The sequence below is a fragment of the Nipponia nippon genome, unplaced genomic scaffold (assembly GCF_047370975.1).
Source record: "Nipponia nippon isolate SJK-2023a ecotype South Korea unplaced genomic scaffold, ASM4737097v1 scaffold_12, whole genome shotgun sequence".
NCBI classification, from domain to species: Eukaryota; Metazoa; Chordata; class Aves; order Pelecaniformes; family Threskiornithidae; genus Nipponia; species Nipponia nippon.
In genome coordinates, this window is record NW_028262313.1 from 22,763,615 (window position 1) to 22,779,601 (window position 15,987).

The 15,987-nt window shown below is 52.6% G+C and overlaps 1 protein-coding gene across 4 annotated transcripts; it reads left to right on the forward strand.

Annotated features, from left to right (window-relative positions):
* The first annotated feature begins 2,897 nt into the window (after positions 1-2,897).
* CYSLTR1 (cysteinyl leukotriene receptor 1) lies at positions 2,898-13,420 on the forward strand. 4 transcript variants are annotated; one of them, XM_087749293.1, is made up of 2 exons: positions 2,898-3,156; positions 9,120-13,420. In XM_087749293.1, exon 2 carries the CDS (start codon positions 9,166-9,168, stop codon positions 10,201-10,203), a length of 1,038 nt encoding a protein of 345 aa, XP_087605419.1. In that variant the 5' UTR covers positions 2,898-3,156; positions 9,120-9,165; the 3' UTR covers positions 10,204-13,420. The 4 variants fall into 4 exon arrangements, with proteins under 4 accessions (XP_087605419.1, XP_087605422.1, XP_087605421.1 ...); XM_087749296.1 differs by lacking the exon at positions 2,898-3,156 and adding an exon at positions 4,848-4,867; XM_087749295.1 differs by lacking the exon at positions 2,898-3,156 and adding an exon at positions 5,235-5,294.
* The last annotated feature ends 2,567 nt before the right edge of the window (positions 13,421-15,987 follow it).

Sequence of the window (15,987 nt, forward strand, 5' to 3'; positions counted from 1 at the left end):
CATGCTTTTCTGCAGAAAGTGCATCTGGCAGCTGGCATCGCCACTAGTCATCCCCCCCAGGGTCACGCAGTCCAGCCTACTCTAAATAAACTTGAGCAAGTCTGAACTGAAGTTGAGATTACCACCCTTTTCGCACAAGATTCAAAGAGAAACTACCGATTTTAGGAGGTCCCAGGAGAGGAAAAAAAGAGCAACACGTTAAAAAGATGTTTGCTTTGTCACAAAATGCTGTCTTTCCAATTTCTTCTTAAATAGCCAGTGTGAAAGCAGTTGCCAAAGCTGAGGAGCTTTTTCATTCAGACTACAAACTATTCAGATATTTGGGAAAATTGCTTGAAACCCCAGCAATAAAGGAAGAAGCAGTCCAGTGCACTGGATCGATATGACATTTATGACATTTAATGAAGGGCTCAGCATCTTGGAGGCTGGTGTCTGACTGGAGCCGTGGGCGTTCAGGGTCCAGGAGGAGAAGGCAATGGCGGCTCAGTCAATGCTAAGTGGCAGTTCACCTTAAACCCAAAGAGTGATCGGGCTTTTTCCAGATTTGGATGGTCCCAGACAGATGTCCAAAGCCCGAACCCCTACGTTGTGCCTTATCCCATTGTCCTGTGCAAAGGGAATCAGACTGATTTACAGCCTAAGCATCAAATTGCTCTTATTAAGCGCTGACAGAACAAACCTTCAGCCTCCAAATCTACCAAGCCATTAAAATTTGTGTTGTTGTTAATTAATAATCACCTTTATATCAGCGAAAATCTTTCCCGGAGACAAAAGGTATCTTATCTAGGCAAGTTCCTCTGGAGAAATACCGAAAGAGCTGATGCCTCCGACGCATTCGCCGCTCGCACAGAGATCTGCTGACGTCCGGGACGTGCCGGCATCACCCAGGTGGCTGCGAACATCTGCCGCATCACTCGGCTGGCTAAAACGCTCCGAAACCCCCAGCGCAAAGAGCCTGCAGGCCGACGGCTGGTTCCTCCCCTCAGCATGCCTGCGTGCGTTTTATTAACGGAGCTAAATGACTAAATAAAGAGCAAAGAAATCACTTTATGCCACGTTAGAAGTGAAATGACAGGCTACAGCTACCCTTGCCCAGCCCCAAATCCTGAAGTGCAGCCCTCCTTCCCGTGCTGACCTCCATCCCTCTCCCCAAACGCCCCACAACTCTCTTCTTTCCTCTTTCTCTCTTTATCTCCAACCTTCACCCCATCCCCACCCCCATCATGCAAGTTTTTAGGGGTTTCCCTCCCCTTTCAGACTCCGTCACTGCCTTGTGTGTTTTTGCATGCTGTCTCACCTCCTGTAGTTTTCTGTTTGCCTACCGATCCCCCCTCGTCCCCCTCTGCTTTACCTTCCTCTGAACCTAGTTTCCTACATTTTCTCCAGCCCTCGTTTCTTTGAGCTCCCATGCCTGAGCAGGATCTCTCCCCTCAGGACCCAAGCGTGCACTAGACAAAACCCTCCTTGATCCTGCCACCTTCTCTTAATCACACCCACGCCACAGACCCCAGTCCCTCTTCCGACCCATCCTCAGCCTCCAAGGACAGGTTCTCACACCCCACATCATGAACCTCGTCTTCCTAAAGCCTCCCCGTCCCCGTAGTCCTGCCTCGGCTAATTCTGCAAGCCCGGATGCTCGTGAGAGGTAATGTGTAATCGCATTCTCCAGACCTGATGGGGATCGCTTTGGGGGAGTCTTCTTCACACCCGCTTCTCTGGCAAAGCATCCAGGGGCTCCTTTGGGGAGCCCTCCCCTTCCCTTGCCCTTCTCTGGGTATCCCCCCTGTCCACGCCCGCCCTTTATACACCCACGTTCTTGCTGCCATCTCCTCCATCCTTTGCACCGCTCCCCCCCAATTCCTCGTCTAACCGACCCTGTATCATCTTCTTGAGACTTTGAGCTGTCAGTCCCCGTGACACGTTAGCTTGGTTTGGACTCCAGCTTACAAGAAGGCTCTAACAAACCAAGCAGGGGAAGAAGAGTGAGGAGGTGACCTTGTGTGGCATGCGAGGGATGCCACGCTGATGGCACTTCCCCGAAGCACTCGGCACTGAGTAGCCTGAAGATCTTCCCCTGCAGAAACCGGGGGAGCCGAGCGGCCATGGTCTGTCCCACCAAGCAGTGCCAGCCGTCCTCGGGGACGGTCACCCACAGCCCCGCGGCCGAGGAGGTCTGCGTTGTCCTCTCTCAGGGCACTGGGTCTGCGTTTGACCTGCATCTGCCGCAGTTTGACCTCCTCTTGGGATTCCGGTGAGGAAAACCTTCCCACACCAAAACTCTGGCCTTCTGCCAGCACATCTGGAGCAGCAGCAGCCTCCCTGATCCAACACCAACCTCAATCTGACCTTGCAACCAGAAATCTTCCTGTTCTTGAGAATAAAAGGCAGAAAAGAAAAGAAGAAGGAACAGAAAAAAAAAAAAAAAAAAAAAAAAAAAGGAGAAGGAATAACAAAACTGAGTAGCAAAAAGCAGAAGGAATAGCAAAAAAGGTACCAAAAAAAGCAGAAGGAATGGCAGAATGGAGTAATGCCAAAATGTGCACCACAACTAAAGCAAACGATGGAACTGGCTTCACAGCATAGGAGGTTGAAGACGGTGCAATGGGTTGCCCAGTCTTGGAGGCTCTTGGACCTTCATCCTTGGAAGTCTTCAAGACCCGGTAGGATAAAGCCCTGAGCAACCTGGCCTGACCTGGTCTGAGCAGGAGGTTGGACTAAAGATCTCCTGAGGTCCCCTCCAGCCTCAGTTATCCCATGATTTGACTGTTCCCGCTGCCAAGTGGCTTTTGGGAGACAGCAGGCTTTTCTGTGCGCAGGGTGGGCGAGGAAGGCAGGGAAGGCTCTCAGGAGAGGCAGGCGGATGAGGCGCGCTTACTTCTCACGCACCTTCACTGTTCATAGAGAGCGGTGCAAAAGAGGAACCGCCACCTCCGCTGCGCCACGGCTTTGTCTGAAATGCAAGTCTGCACGTTCTGGGTGCGCAGGTGCCGAGGACCCGCAACCAAATTGCAAACTGCTGGGTTCGACAGCAGAAAAACCTTCTGAGACACATCAGGGTGGAAGAGGTGCAAGCCAAAAAGAAAAAAGAAGACGTCCTGGCATCGCAGCTGGAGGAAGCAGGCACAGCCGCAATGCTCGGTACTGCGAAACGTCCAGGTGGGTCTGTAATGGGTCTGTAATTCCAGCGTCAGCCATTATATTCAGCCCATCTCCAAGCCTTTGCTTCCCCTACGCGGTGTAAAGCAGTGAAGAAAGGAGAGTAAGAGCATGGTGAACAGCAGCTTGCAGTGACTGAGTGCAATGGCACTCAAATAAAAACCAAAACTGTGCAGCCCGGGCAGAACCTGCCATTGCAGAGTCTCCAAAGAGACCATCACCCACCTACCTCCCACGAGAGCAGACTCCGGTGTGCTGTTGATCTTGTGGTTCATTCCTGGAGAGCAATAATGAGTTTATTGACATGGTGGCATTTATTTCGTTCTCAACCATTTATTTAAAAGGTTCGAGGTGGCAAGACACGTAATTAGTGCTCTCCAGCAGCCTTCCCCCAGCGGCTGCTCCGCTCTGCACCCTTCCAGCTCTCCCAGCACAGCGCCTGGATGTCGTCTCCCCGCCTCGGCAGCGGCACGGGGCCATGCTTGGCCCTTTGCACCCGCGTGCCCCTGGGTTGCGCTTGCTGGCCCCGATCCCTGCCCCAGGCCAAGGCTCTGGTGCTCACCCAGCCGACACCGACCTGGGACCTACCCCCTCTCAATGAGGAAAGGAGGGTTTGGAAAGCCCAGAGCCTGCACGTCACTGCCCAGCCCTCCGTAGGGGTTTCCTAAATGTTCTCAGCCAACGTTGTGCCAGAACCGAAGATGTAGAAACAGCCTACAAGAAAGCAAAGACCTGGAGGAACTTCATGAGCCGTGCTTGCACCGAGCCCTTCCCCCTGGAAGGAGCCGGGGGCCGCGCCGATCTGCGCGCAGGGGCAGCGGGGCCGAGGGGCTCGGGCGGGAGGCAGGGCTGGGGGTGACCGCTCTCCCTCTCCCCGCACGCCTTCCTCCCCGTCTGCCCCATCTCTGCCCAGCCCCTGACGCTGGGGGGGATTCCACCCCTGCCAGAGTGGGGAGAGCAAGCCCGATAGCGGGACCGGCTCCCTCCTACACCGAGCACTCTTAAAGAACAGCGTGTCCTAAATAACGGCGCGGGACGTGCTGCCGAGCAGAAAACGGGCCGTGGGCAGGAGCAGCCTCGGGGACGCTGGCACGGGGGCGCGGAGGGGCAGGGAGGTGTTTCCCCCGCAGCGGAGGACGCGGAGAGGCGTGCATCCTGCGAGCAGAGAGCAGTGTTTACAGCATCTCTTGGTTGCTAGCATTTTTTTAATGCCTGTCACTTTGGAAGTTAATCCCTAATTCGGAAGAAGTGTATTTACTCAGTATTGTTATTTCCCATGAGAAGCTAATGCTTAATATTAGGGTTACTACCGGAGGTCAGTTGGGATCGTGTGGAAGAAAACCACCTTTCGGGTCCGGGATGAGTGTCAGAGCTATGCCTTGGCCACCGCAGCGTCTCTGCGTCCGCCACCTGCGTGACCCCCCGCTTCCAAGGAAGGGCTGGCAGAGAGCTCTGGTCGCCCCATGGCCGCGGGGGCTGCGGGGCCGGCCCGAGCAGCTCTGCTGGGTGGCAGCGGTCAAGATCGCCCCGGCCGTACCGTTGGGAACACCGATTCCGGCGAAGGCAGGGGGATGCCACCGCTTCCAGGACGGCGTAGGGGCAAAGTTTGTCCCTGAGTGCAAGAAAAATCTCTTTTGGGGCTTCTGTTGGTCCAGCGCAACCAGAAGTCAGCACGGAGCAGACTCGTGTGCGGTCCCCGTTTTTTAGATAGGTGAGCAGCCTATCTCGGGGGCTCGGCAGCACGTCGGGGGGGATTTTTCGGTGGCTGGCTTGCCGTGAAGTGAAAAGATCTGCCTCCCCCGGGGCAATTTCTCAGCGCCGAGCACGCCGGGGGCTTCGCTGGGGCACCTGCCTGTCCCGCTGAGGTCGCCCCGCTTCCACCCGCCCCCCCCCCGGGCTATCACCGTTTCCCAGCCGTGCGCTTCCCCGCCTCGGGCGGCACCGTGGGGGCAGCGTGCGGCCGCCCCGGCTGCGGCGGCCTCGCCACGGAGCCGGGGAGGGAGCGGCGCCGCGGGGGCGGGGAGGCGGCGGGGGGTCCCGCTGGGGGCGGGGCCGGGGCGGGGCCGGGGCGGGCGCGCCCCGGTTTAAGGGCGGCGGAGGGGCGGCGCGGGCGGCGCTCGGCGGGCGGCTCGGCTCCGGTGAGTGCTCGGGTCGGGGGTCGGGTCCGCGTCCGCTGGTGGGAGCGGGGGTCGGGGCGGGCGGTGCACGCGTGGGGAGCAGACAGACAGACCGACCGACCGGCTGCCTCCTGGGCTCTGCCCTCGGGAGCTGCGACGCCGCGGGCGCAGGAGCGGTTTGCCCCCCCGGAGCTCGCCGCTGCCGTTTCCCGCTGATGAGCTGGGTTATTCGTTAGCGTCTGCTGCTCGCTGCGCTTATTCGCCCCGTTCCCCTTTCTCGAGCCAAGCCGCTGCCCTTGCAGGAGGGAGCTCGCGTTCCCCAGCGCAGCGGCCGCTTTCCCGCAATCCCCGTGCCCCCGACCATTAAACCCACCCCGGCCGGTGCTCGGGGGGTTCCCGAGGGCCGCTGGTGCTCCAGGTCTGAAACAAACGGCAGCGTCTTCTTTGGCGGTGTGCTTTTGGATGGTGCAATTAGCTTTAGTATAACGTGCTCGTGGCCAACCAGAAATCTCGCTGCGCTGCGTGAGACTCGGAGAACGGCGCCTGTTTGGGGTCTGGCTTGGTTCAGGATGCTTTTCTCCACCAGCCATCGCTGTTCCCTCTCACCTGTGTGCGTTCCCAATGGGCCGAGTTCACCAGCTCGTACAGAAATGGTTCCACGGCTATACAAATAAAAAGCGCCAGAAGTGATATTTGTCTTCAGTTCGTGATGCAGACCTGGTCTGAAGCCTCAGCTAGGAGATGCTGTTTTGTGGCTTCTTTTGGGTTTTGCAGATACATTTCTGGGTGTGGAGCGCTCTTACACTTTAGCAGCCTGCTTCAGTACTGTAATCATCAGTTTTCCTTTTGGTTACAAAGGCATTTTAAACTATGTTTAGCAATATGATAGACAACAGGTCTCAGTTGTCTTTTAGACAAGTACCTTGCGTGGTGGTTCACTCTCTGCGAGTGTCTTTTAAGAACAGCAGCTGAAAGACTGACATTTAGTCCCCGAAGGAGGTAAAAGAGTTCATAATCCAGCTCAATACCGCTTACGAAGCATGCACAAATAGGCATAGAGATAAATAACGAAGTTTATCTAATGTGCCCAGGATGGGCTGAGGCGTTTGCCAGTATCTCTTGGTTATCTCTGAGGCAGGACAGATAAACCGGCAGTTTCTGCCCCTTCCTAACGGCCTGGAGGTGCAGGCAGGTTAAAAAAGCCTCAATGTGCAAAAGAGATCGTTCCAGCCTCTTACAACCCAATGTTCGAGATTTTTCTTTTAATGTCTGAGAAAGAACTGGTGTATGATGCCTTGGTAAGTAGAGATTTTAACTATATGAGTTTTATTGAGATAATTGAGCCGCTAATCTCGACGTGTTCTCGCAGTGCGGAGCGCGGCGGGGCTTTGCTCGGCAGGCCTGCTTGCTAGGCATTAACCCAGCGTAAGAGCGACAGCGGTAAGGGCTTAGGCACCTGCGACAAATTATCTTGACAGATAAAAACAAGGAATGGGGACCATGCGGCTGCTTTCAGAGGATATTGCGCTACCTGCCACTCCCAGCAATTGGTTAAAATCGGACCAATGTTACTGCAAACTTAAGTTTTGGCCCATCTTGGAGATTTTCAAACATGACTGGAGTGCTGCTCTTTTCCTAACTTGAACCTCAAGTCTGAAGTGGAGACCTCAGGCAAACGAGGATGCCGGCGGTGTGGGCTGAAGGCCGGACCTCGGCATCTCCCAGGGCTCGGTCCGCTCCGCACCGGGGCAGGCAGCTCCGTGTTGCTGGCCGGTCCTTGCCCAGGAGGGCTGGCCGCGGCCACGAGAGGCTGGCGGGAGCAATCTCCGGTGTTCCCACCCGCTCCGGGCTTTCCCTCCCGAGGAGCCCCGGCTCGCCCACGCTGGGGCTGAGGCTGGATTCTGCCACCACCAGAACCGGGCTGCCGAGAGGCAAGGGCAGGGCCAGGAGAGGACATGGCTGCGAAGCCTCGCTGCCTAACAGGTTATTCGCATGGAGCATCGCCAGATAAGCTTCATTTATACAAGCTAAGTTGAACTGTGAGGGATGATGTACAGTGTACTCATCTACGGCTTTTGATAGAGCCGTGTTGAGCCTTGGCTGCCTCTTCTGGCCAAAGGCCTCCGTGCAGGCGCGCGCTGGGTCGCTCGCGCGCCCCTGCGTGTCCCACATAGCCCAAGGGGGGAAAAAAACACCCGCGCTGGTGTCGGGTTTTGCTTCCCCTCCTGCCTGTGCCGCCTCGCTGATACCTGCTGAGCTTTAACGTAATTTGTGCGTTGCAGATAGTGACAGGATTGTTTTAAGAGTGTAAACTCCCAAATAGCTGAGCCTTGACTGAAACCTGGAAGCCTTGAGCATCCCGGTGCGGTTCTGAATTCCCAGTATATCCCAGAGAGAGAGACTGGGGGAATCCTTCTGCTCTAATGCTGCCGGACTATTTTCATGGATGAAAATCTGTACCATTTAACATCTGCTTTGAGCACGTACTTAGTGTGGGTTCTCGGTTGCTGTTGTCCCAGCTTTGCCTTCACCATTGTTTTAGTCCCAGTCCTGTTACTTCAGTCTGCGTGTACCCTGCAGTTCCGGTCGTCGGGGTTTTACGTGGCATCAGATGGCAACTGAGATTCTGTAGCTGAACCATTAGAAATTGAGATTAATGAGAAAATTATATAAGCGTGTATTTTCCTCCTACTTTACGACAGCCCGAATTAAGAGTGTCGTGCCTCGCTGCACTCATCAATACCAAAAGGAAACGATAAAATGTCACAAAAGACTGGCTGAGCGGATCCAAAGACCCTCCCTGGCTGCAGAGTCTGACTGCCCTGGAGAGCCCCAGACCTGCTAATGTAAATCAAAGCAATGCACAAAAGCAAGCCCAAGAAGCAACCCTTTGCTAGGGAGGTACCTCGATAGTGCAGATGTCTCCAGGCCAAGAGGTGTGTCCGCCGTGACATGAGCCTCCTCCCTGCAGCCCTGCTGCGCCGGCTGCCGGGGGTTGCAGCAGCATCTCCGCCCAGGCAGTGCCGGGGAAGCCGGCGCCCTGCAGCATCCTCTGGGCTACAGCGAGCCTTCCCCTTCATCAGATATAACAGGCGATATCTTTTCCAAAGCTGGTAATTACACAGATTTATCAGCATAGCAAGTTTAAAAAATTGGTGCTACCTGTGAGTAGAGGAGAGCAACGCAGAATTTGGGGAGCTGACAAATGTCTGGTCGTGCACTGAGCAGCCTCTGGCTTGGAATTGCCCTCCACCTTCTGTGCAAAGGATTTGTTGTTGTTTATTTTTAATTGATTTTTTTTCTTTTTTTAACTGGAGAAAGGCTTGTTTGACCGCATCCTTTACTGTTTCAGAAACCTTCCTGCAGTGACCCGTCCTTGCGCGGGCAGGCGTGGAGGCGGAGCGCAGGGAGACAGCCATTTGCCGGGCAATGCGGCAAGGCAGGACTGGACAGTTATTAGGGACCAGATCTGGTCTTTCTATTTTAAATTGCATAGTGCTACTGCCACCTGCATTACTCCTTTCTGCTGTTTCAATGAGTAGCTACCTTAGTTTGTGGGGAGTTAGAGCTTTTTGGTAATTCAGTGGAAGAAAGATGAAGGATGTCGCCAGTACTGAGGACTTAGGAAAACGTGGCTCCCATCTTTACATCCCCGGTTGTTGGCACCAGGTTAAGAAAGGTGGCTGTAGCGGAGAGCTGTAATAACGCAGATCTGCGCAGATCCACATCCCTTCCCAGCTGTTCTCTCCTGTACGAGAGAGGTGATGTGATTATTAAAAAGGAGGAAAACCCTATTTTATTGTCCCATGCTGCTTTACATAACTCACCTGAGTTTTTCATCCTTAGGCCTGACGTTCATCACCAGGCGGAATCGGTGCCTCCCCCAGGCAACATGACGGCGCTGTTCGATAACCTCTCATGCCACCACTCCATCGACGACTTCCGAAACCGAGTCTACTCCACGCTCTACTCCATGATCAGCATCATGGGCTTTGTCGGCAACGGTGTTGTGCTGTACGTCCTCATCAAAACATACCGGCAGAAGACGGCCTTCCAGGTGTACATGCTGAACCTCGCCGTGTCCGACTTCCTCTGCGTGTGCACCCTGCCGCTGCGTGTCATCTACTACGTCCACAAAGGGAACTGGTTCTTCAGTGACTTTCTATGCAGGGTCAGTTCGTACGCGCTGTACGTCAACCTCTACTGCAGCATTTTTTTCATGACTGCAATGAGCTTCTTCCGTTGCATAGCCATCGTTTTTCCAGTCCGGAACATCAATTTGGTAACGGAGAAGAAGGCGAAATTTGTCTGCATCGGCATCTGGATTTTTGTCACCCTGACAAGCGCTCCCTTTCTGCGAAACGGGACGTACCAACATGGCAACAAGACCAAGTGCTTCGAACCCCCAGAAAACTCTCAGAAGACGAATCTAGTGGTGATCCTGGATTTTATTGCCCTATTTGTGGGTTTCATTTTTCCCTTTGTTGTCATAACTATCTGCTACACCCTGATCATAAAGACCTTACTGAAAAATTCCTTGAAGAAGAACCAAGCTAACCGCAAGAAGGCGGTCTGGATGATCATCATCGTGACGGCCACCTTCCTGGTCAGCTTCACCCCGTACCACATTCTGCGTACGGTCCACCTCCACGTGCTGCGGCTGAAGAACGCCAGCTGCGAGGACGCCATATACCTCCAGAAATGGGTCGTGGTAACGCTCCCCTTGGCAGCTTCCAACTGCTGCTTTGACCCGCTTCTCTATTTCTTCTCAGGAGGCAACTTCCGGAAGAGACTGACCACGTTTAGGAAGGCTTCTTCCTCCAGCTTAACGCAAGCCTTCAGGAAAAAGTTCTCTGTAAAAGACAGAGAGGAGGAGCCCTTTGGAGAAAGCCATAGGGAGAATGGAAAGGCAGCCACGGCCTCTTCGTAAGGGGGCTAGACCTTCCTCTACGATCTTAGATGGGCAACGGAGATCTCGGAACTCTTCCAGAAGACAAGTTAGAGGCTCGCAAGCCTTTGTCGCAATTAGATGTGTAATAATAACAGTGGACGGTCCCTGATTTAGGCTACTCGGAGGTACAGCCGCCGGCAGGGATGGCCAGCCCCTTCCCCGGAGCACTGCTTGGACACGCACAGCCACTTAGCATGGAGGAGCCACTGCCAGCACCAGAAAACTGTGGATCTGATGATAAACTTGCATAAATAAACTCTTCAAAGCCTGTATTTGGGCATTGGCTTCACTTAACAACTCTACAAAGAGCATTAATTCTCCAAGTCAGTGGGAAATGTAAACACAACCCTTGCTGTAGGTGGTGCTTGGGGGGGGCTACTGACAAATAAAGAGGGCAGAGTTTTCACTGAATCTTCAAACAGCCACTAAATTATTTTCACAGCAGAGGCCAGGATAATTCCTCCCTGCTCCCCGCTGCTTCTGCTTTGGATTTCAGTTTTCAACCTAACTCTGTGGGTAAGACTTGCAGGGTTGGTGCCTGGGTCTGTGAATCTGGGAACTTGGGCCTGAGCCCCTCTCCCACCCCAAACGAGCAGCTCTCCGGACACGCTCCCGTGGGCAGCAGATCTGCCAACCTTTTCTGAATTTCTAGAAAAATCTTGTCTGGAGGAGCAGTTTTAAAATTGCAGTACGCTAGTGTGTATTTGAAACTTATTTCAGTGGGACTGGTCCTGGAAGCGATGGCTGCAGGATCTGGATTATCACTCCAGTCCTTTAGGGGGTTTTACCTAAAAGTAGAGCTCTGGGTGCTCAGGGTCCGGTGCAGGATCAGGCCTGCCTTTCTGAACTATTGACCAAATTAAAAAAAAAAAAATTAAAAAAAAAATAAAATGCTGAAGTCCTCTTTAAACATAGCTCTATTTGATCCTGTTCAAGAGTGTTCCCCTTGCTCACACCTTGCAGAGAAGAGGCAACCGGAGGCCCTTGGAAAGATCTCTAGGAAGACCTGGAGATCAAGAGTCTGAGTCTGGATGAGGCAGGAGTGAATCTGATTTTGAGTACAGTAGGATGAAAAAAACAGATGATTGGCCTATGTTTCTTATGTAAACTAAAACTTGAAAATCGTGGGCAGAAGGAAACATTCCCGTGCTTTTTCCAGTGAACCCATGGAAAAGTAGCGCTGCCTGCCTTTTGCTGGAGCAAAGCCCGGTGCAAGATGAGTGATACATCAAGACAGAAATAGAAGTTCTTGTAGGATTAAGACTTTGAGTTGGAAAAGTGGTTAATAAGTGGATAGCAAGGATGTTTTGATATGGTATTTATGAAGTTACTTGATATTATGTTAAATGAAGAAAACAGTTTTAATACTGTAGAATAAGCGTGAGCAAAAGGAGTTTGGCTTGGGAGCAGGGCTCCGCTTGAGAAATTGTCTTTACAGACACACAGAAGAGCGTACGTTCAGCCTTTACACCACAGCCTGCATATCCCGGGGTCAGCAAAAGGCACTTCAAAAAGCAAATTCACCTGCAGAACAATTTACGGCTCTGAATTTTCAACAAGATCCGAAACCCCTTTAGAAAATTTTAAGGATCTGTAAAGTGGAAAAGGGCCGAAAGCTGTTCGTGTGGAGGAGTGCTACAGTTCCCCTACACCGGCGGGAGGGCAGAGCGGGGAGTTCGGTGGCGGACCCGTAGCCTGATTTGAGAAGGCCTGGGTAAGAGGAGAGTTGGCCAAAACTTCTTTTCAGGGGTTCCCGGGGAGCGTTATAGCTGTGTCTCAAAGCGTTAAAGGCGTTGTGAAACTGTAAATAGAAACCATCATGGAAAACTGAGTTTCAGAATATGTAGAAATAATATGCACGTTACCAAATTTTAAAATATTGTCCAGTAAAGCTATATATATATATGTGTAGCAAAGCATTTTTATTGTACCAGAGGTATTTCTTCCTTTTTATTTTTTTTTAAATGAGGAAATGGTTACGGCAAGAGAAATGGCAGTGGTTTTTGTGCAATAGGAAAGACTTTAAAAAGAAATTGCTGAAAATTAAAATGTTGCAGTTAAATTTTAGCTATTACTGTTTTCTGTGTCTTATTTTAGAGTCTCCGCATACAGATTCTTCTTCCCTACAATACATTTTTACCTACACACAGCACTGGAGTGTAATAGTCACCTAATAATTGTTTATAATAATGTAATAAAAACTTAGTCAAAGCAGCAGAGCGGTTGCTGAGATGTTGGGGCGCTCGCCGCCCCAGCCTCCCGGAGCTGGGCTTTGGTCCAGCCGAAGTGGCCTTTGCTGTAGCCCAACTTCTCCGGGCACCGTCTGGGGCCACCGGTGCGGGGACCTGCCGGAGCCAAGACACTCCGGAGGGCAGCTGAGGTCTCGGTAGGTCTTGCAGAGGTGGAGCACCCCAGCCAATATCAGCTGAGACCTCGGTAAATCCGTATTTATGGATAGAAAATGCTGGTAAGGCACCTGGTGGGAAGTGATGCTTTTGGTGAGGACGATGTATTTGGGTGTCTTGCGTGGTCACGTCTCACACAGGGGTTCCTGCATGGAAAAGTCTACTGAGAACGATGTTTTCTACCTATGTTTTCCGAAAGTACATGCAGCATCTGCAATGTGGTGTTTAGTTGTAAAACTCCAGCCTGTACTGGTGAGGAGGGAGCTTTGCCATCGGCTCGGCAGAAATGGGGTTTTGCTCGGGACAGGCTCTGCCCAGCTCCAGGTGGGAGGCAAGGGCGCTTGTCCCCTGCCTGTGGCTTTGCCCTGGGGCACACGGAAAACAGCTACCCCGGCAGCGACTGCTGATCAGGCTTTGCTTGGGAACAGGGACCTGGAGGGAACGACGTGCCAAGAAACAGGAGCCGTCACCAGCGTGAGGTGAGTCAGAAATTGGGGCGTTTGCATGGGCTGTGAATGACAGGAGCTGGGAAGGGGGACGAAGTGCCATCCTGCTACGGTGTCTCTGTCAGAAATGCCTGAAAAAGGCAAGTGAGGGGTTCAGTTTCTTGAAACTGGACTTTTTTCTGCCGCATACGCTGCAATTTATGGTACAAGAGTGTCCCCTAGTGCTGAGTTATTCCTGGAGCCACTGCTTGCTGCCTGGTGAGGCTTCTTTCGTTTTTAGATGGTCCAGTCTCAGCTCCTCACCTGCGACGTGGTCCTGCTTCCTCTGGTGCTGGCCACACGCAGTTCCCCCTCTCCCGCCCCTGCCCGCAGTTTATTTCATAATCTTTGGGTTTTCCCTCTCTGCCTTCCTCTTGTTTTTTCCCGGAGGGATGCTCAGGCGGGGACGGAGCCTGCCGTGGGACGGGGTCCAGCAGCGCCCGTCCCCGCACGGGGACCTGGCCTCGGCACTGGTGGCCAGCGGGGTTCCTCCTCCTGCCCCGGGCTCCAGCCGCACCGTCCGCCTTGCCTAAAACATGCTGTTTCTCCGTGGAATGGCTGTCCCATTGGCACGGAGCTCGGACCTGCAAAGCTTTCGCTGGAAGCTGATGGTAACGACAGCCCTTTGGCATCGCATCATCGCGACAGAAGTCCCACCGTTGTGGCCTTCGTTTGTCAGGGAAGGTTATTTCTGATAAAAGCCAGTATAGCTCTGGAAGAAACCAGCACCCAGGACGAGCTCCTTGCTGTGCCCCTGCAGCAATGAAATGGTCTTGCTTGTCTCCTACCAAAAGAAAACAAGCGGTCCCACCGCCGGCTGCCTTCGCACGGTAAGTTAAACGCCGGTGTTCGTACTCGTAATGCGGTATCATTTCTGTTTGCTCAAAGATGGGAAAATACCTGGAGCATCATAAAGACTCCCAACCTGCAGCCCTGCCATTCCTGACTGTCCCTTGCCGCGCACACGGTGCCAGCCCTAAGCACTCCAAAACCTTGACTCCAGCCTCCCAAGTCATCGCTTAGGACTGCGTTGGATCTCTCCTTGCTGTTCACCGCCTGTGCCCAAGGGTGCGAGCAGGTGATGTCTTCAGGCTTCACTCTGCAACCTCCCCAGCTAGAACTAAATACACTTTTTTTTTTTTTTTTTTTTTTTTTTTTCCACCAAGCAAACCAAGTGTGGAAACTTCTGCTCTAGACCTCTGATTTCAGCCAGCCTAAGTCAAGCCACTAAGAAAGTCTACTTCGGACTAATGTGTCTGCGCTACAACCTTTTTAAAGTACACGTGGGGCTCAGACAGCGTGGTAAGTGTACTCTATATGCTAAAGTACGAACTGATTAATGTTATAGTTACTGCAAAAAAAAAAAAAAAAAAAGCTTTAATCCACTCTTCTGGCTGTTGGGTTTTACGAGCGCGGAGGTGCTGTACGCCCGGGCGTGACACCTCGCCAGGCAGAAAACAAGAGGTGCTTGAAGGCAGCCAGCGCTCGCCGCCCCGCAGCAGCGCTCGCCAGGGCAGCGGGCTCGCGCCCGTACCCGGGGGAAAAAGGCCGAGGCAGCCGGAGCCTGTAGCTGTAAGAGTATGTGCAGCCTGCAGGTGTGAGCAGAAGCCAGGGCTGAGGCTGGGAGGAGACACCGGTTCCTTAGTCCCCTTTCATAGTTTCAGTATACAAACCGTACCGTAATATAGATATTGTGGTTTCTGTTTTGTTTTTTTTTTTAAAAAAGAGGAGATCCAGCCCTTTCCCCAGTGGGCTGAAGAGCTGTCACCAGCTGCTTAGAGCACGAATCACAGAATCGGTAAGGTTGGAAAAGACCCTTAAGATTATCGATTCCAACCATCCATTTCATGGAGCAAAACTGTTAAATACAAGAGAGAAAAATCCACGTTACACGTTGATCGCGGCAGCAATCTGTTTCGGGCTGGGGGATTGCAGCGTAGCGGGTAACCACGCAGATTCCTTAACAACGGGAAGATGTGGCAGAGAGTTGCCCTTAAACAAGAAATCCTGGTCCCGCAGCTGCCCAGGGCACGGTGCCTCCCCGAGGGACTGAAACCTCCTCCCTTCACCTCTTGGAGGACGGGTTTCAGCATAAACTTGTGTGCAAGCAGGGAGCCATATGGGCACTGTTTTGTCTTCGTAGCAGGCTAAAATCTGTGTTTATTTGTGCTTGTTTTCAGAGAGGGTCCAAAGCAGCCACCTGCTGCCAGAAGCTAACCACAAACTAGCTTTCTGTTTGCAAAAATCAAACAATCTTTCTGTTTCCAAGAAAACAGTACAAACCTTGGTTTCTCCCCAAATACTTGAACGCATCATAAATCACAGAAGACAGTCATATTTCTAATACTCAGTGGCATGTCTATCTTTACAAGCCTTCAGTGGCCTTTTTTCCCTCAATCTGTAAAAATATTTCCTTTTTTGACACCTGTGATGCTATAGCAAGTTGTCATTTGGGTTTTTTAACTCCACACTGGTTTTGCCTGCCACAGGGCCAAATTCCAATGCCACAGGCTGGGAAATTCAGAAACTATGCATAGGATGTAACCACCCTTATTCTATATGAATTGTCTTCATATCAAATGCTTGCGGGATGCGAGAAGCAAGCAACCTTTCAGTTGAGCAAGCAAGAAACTCCAAGCACGGGTGATAAAGAGAGATTCCCCGCTCTCAGCAAGGTGCCTTCTGCCCCCGCCGTCCGCAGGAGCCTGGGCACGGCTTTTGGGGCTGGCGGGGCTCGGTGCAGCCCGCGGGGTAGCTCCCGCTGCCTGCTGCAACGGGGGTCTGCGCACCCAGACGCCGCAGGAGCTAATTCTCACATCGAATCCCAATTTAGCATTTTTTTTTTTTCCCATTTCCACCGCGGGCTAACATTA